The sequence below is a fragment of the Clupea harengus genome, unplaced genomic scaffold (assembly GCF_900700415.2).
Source record: "Clupea harengus unplaced genomic scaffold, Ch_v2.0.2, whole genome shotgun sequence".
Taxonomy (NCBI): Eukaryota; Metazoa; Chordata; class Actinopteri; order Clupeiformes; family Clupeidae; genus Clupea; species Clupea harengus.
In genome coordinates, this window is record NW_024879701.1 from 20,001 (window position 1) to 22,500 (window position 2,500).

The window sequence follows — 2,500 nt, forward strand, 5'->3', positions numbered from 1 at the left end:
CACACACACACACACACCCACACTCCCTGAACTTCTCTCCTGCGTTACCTGTGCACAGTACAGGTTCATGAGGCTGAGCGTGAAGAACTGCAGGCAGACGGGGCAGCAGTAGAGCAGCCAGAAGGCGAAGGGCCCGAGCGCGTTGGCCGTGACGCAGTCGCGGAAGTAGAAGGAGAAGAGCACGGCGCGCAGCGCGGCCCACAGCAGACACAGGAAGAGGAACGCCGTCTGGTAGCTGAAGCGCTTGTGCCGGTAGCGCAGCACCAGCCAGAGCTGCGCGTAGACGAAGGCGAAGAGCAGCGAGTAGAAGGCCGTGTAGGCCACCGTCAGGCCCAGCTTCACGAACGGCGGGATGGACGGGCTGAGCGTGGGGGGCGAGAGGGACGAGTGGGTCCTGCCGACCACGGCAAACGCCCCCCCAACGTGGGCGCTGACGACTCCGCCGCTGAGGTTGTGGCCGGCGCTCATGTTGGCGAGCGTAGTGAAAGCATCCATGATGTTGCCGTTGACGATGACCCCCATGCCCCCGCTGCTGCTGCTGCTGCTGCTGCCGCCGGTTGCCGTGGCTCCCACATGCGTAGCTGCGTCCACTTCCTCCCCGTCTGCCTCCATTGTAATCTCTCTCAGCCTCCCTCCTCCTCCTCCTCCTCTTCCTCCTCCTCCTCTCCTGGGTGCTGCTCGCTGCTCTCCGGTGCCAAGAGTGTGAATGGGAGTGAGAGTGGGAGTGTCTGCACGCGGTGTGGGGTTTCTAGAAGGTTCCTGTCAGAGGATGCTCTGTCGTCTGTTCTCCCTGCCCGCTCTCGCCCTCTCTTTCTCTCACTCAGTCGCTTTCTGTCACGATTCTTCTCCTCTCAGAGTCCTCTCTCTATCCTCTTTTCTACTTATTTATTCTCTTCTTTTCTCTCAATTTCTCTTGCAGAGGTGCCTGGCTTTGCTGTCGAGCTCAGCTCTGCTGTTTCTGCTGCCTGTATCTCTCTCTCTCTCTCTCCACACGGAAACTACCGGCTACACACCTCCTCCTGTAACACTCATGAGAGGAAAGGGAGGGAGGGAGAGAGAGAGAGAAGGAGGGAGGGGGTGAGGGAGGGAGGGAGGGAGGGAGAGAAGACTGAGTGCAGAGAGTGAAAGAGAGAAGGACAGAGGAGGGAGGGAGAGACAGAGAGAGAGAGAGAGAGAGAGATGAAGGAAGCAAAGGAGGAAGCAGAGGAAGGGGGAGGGGGTGGGAAAGGTGCCTGCTATGCTTTGCTCTGAGTGGACAGTGAAGACATGTGGTTTGGATCTCTGGAGTCTGATTGGCTGAACATCTCATTGAAGCCCAAAGGGGGGGGGAAAAGTGAGGGGGGAAAGGGAAAGAGCGAGAACAAGTGGTAGTCTGATGAGAGAGATAGATAGGAGGATAGAAGAGAGATAGAGAGAGGGATAGAGGGAGAGTGAAAATCGTGAGAGTGAGAAATCGTGACACAGCGAGGCGGAAGAGTGTCATCGTGGTGGCTATGAGAGATCGTGACACAGCGAGACGGAAGAGCGTCACTGTGGTGGCTATGAATTCAAGAGAAAGAGTTTTGGTCGTAACACCTTACACAACATCCACTTCCGTAATTCACTACGTCATATTATCTATTTTTATATATAACAATATGAAGAATAGTATTCATTTGCAGTACTAAAACAAAGTAATATGTTTCTGAAATATTATTAACGCAATTTGTCTTTTGTCTTTTGATTTTTATTCCCTTCCATTATAACTTTTGGGAAATATCTTAGAAATGTGCTGTCATCCTAGTCATATATTGCAATGGTGGCTGTAATAATAATCCCATTTTAACCTCATTGCTCATTCTATGCAGAGCAAATTCCCATTGGGCGATAAACTGTTTCATCTTAATAGCATTTTAAAAGCACCCAACTTTGTATAACCTTAGACCTATTCCTCTGAGTTTCAGTTATGGAAATGTGTCATATGATCTTGAGTAATACAGACATCATTCCCTGAATTGACATGTCACAAAAAGCACAGGTGAAAAAACACCCATCAGCAGTGCAGGACATCTGTACATACATTACACATGAACCGTATAGAATACATACATTAGACATGAACTCTATAGAATACATTCATTACACATGAACTGTACAGAATACATTCATTACACATGAACTCTATAGAATACATACATTACACATGAACTGTATAGAATACATACATTAGACATGAACTCTATAGAATACATTCATTACACATGAACTGTACAGAATACATACATTACACATTGACTGTATAGAATACATTCATTACACATGAACTCTATAGAATACATTAATTACACATGAACTGTATAGAATACATACATTACACATGAACTGTATAGAATACATACATTACACATGAACTCTATAGAATTATGCTCTCCTCTGTATCTCCCTCAGTATCTTTCTTTACAGAAAATTGCTGGTATTGCCTCCCTGTTCTGGAATGATGTGCCCATCCATCAGTTTTATG

At 48.1% G+C, this 2,500-nt stretch overlaps 1 protein-coding gene across 1 annotated transcript in view; it reads right to left on the reverse strand.

Annotated features, from left to right (window-relative positions):
* The window catches only part of LOC122129917 (G protein-coupled receptor 137Ba-like), an 8,530-nt gene extending 7,995 nt beyond the window's left edge, over window positions 1-535 (reverse strand). Inside the window, exon 1 of the mRNA XM_042704644.1 lies at window positions 49-535. Within this exon, the coding sequence (XP_042560578.1) occupies window positions 49-522 (474 nt within the window). The 5' untranslated portion in view covers window positions 523-535. The remainder of the gene's footprint in view (window positions 1-48) is intronic.
* Window positions 536-2,500: the final 1,965 nt, after the last annotated feature.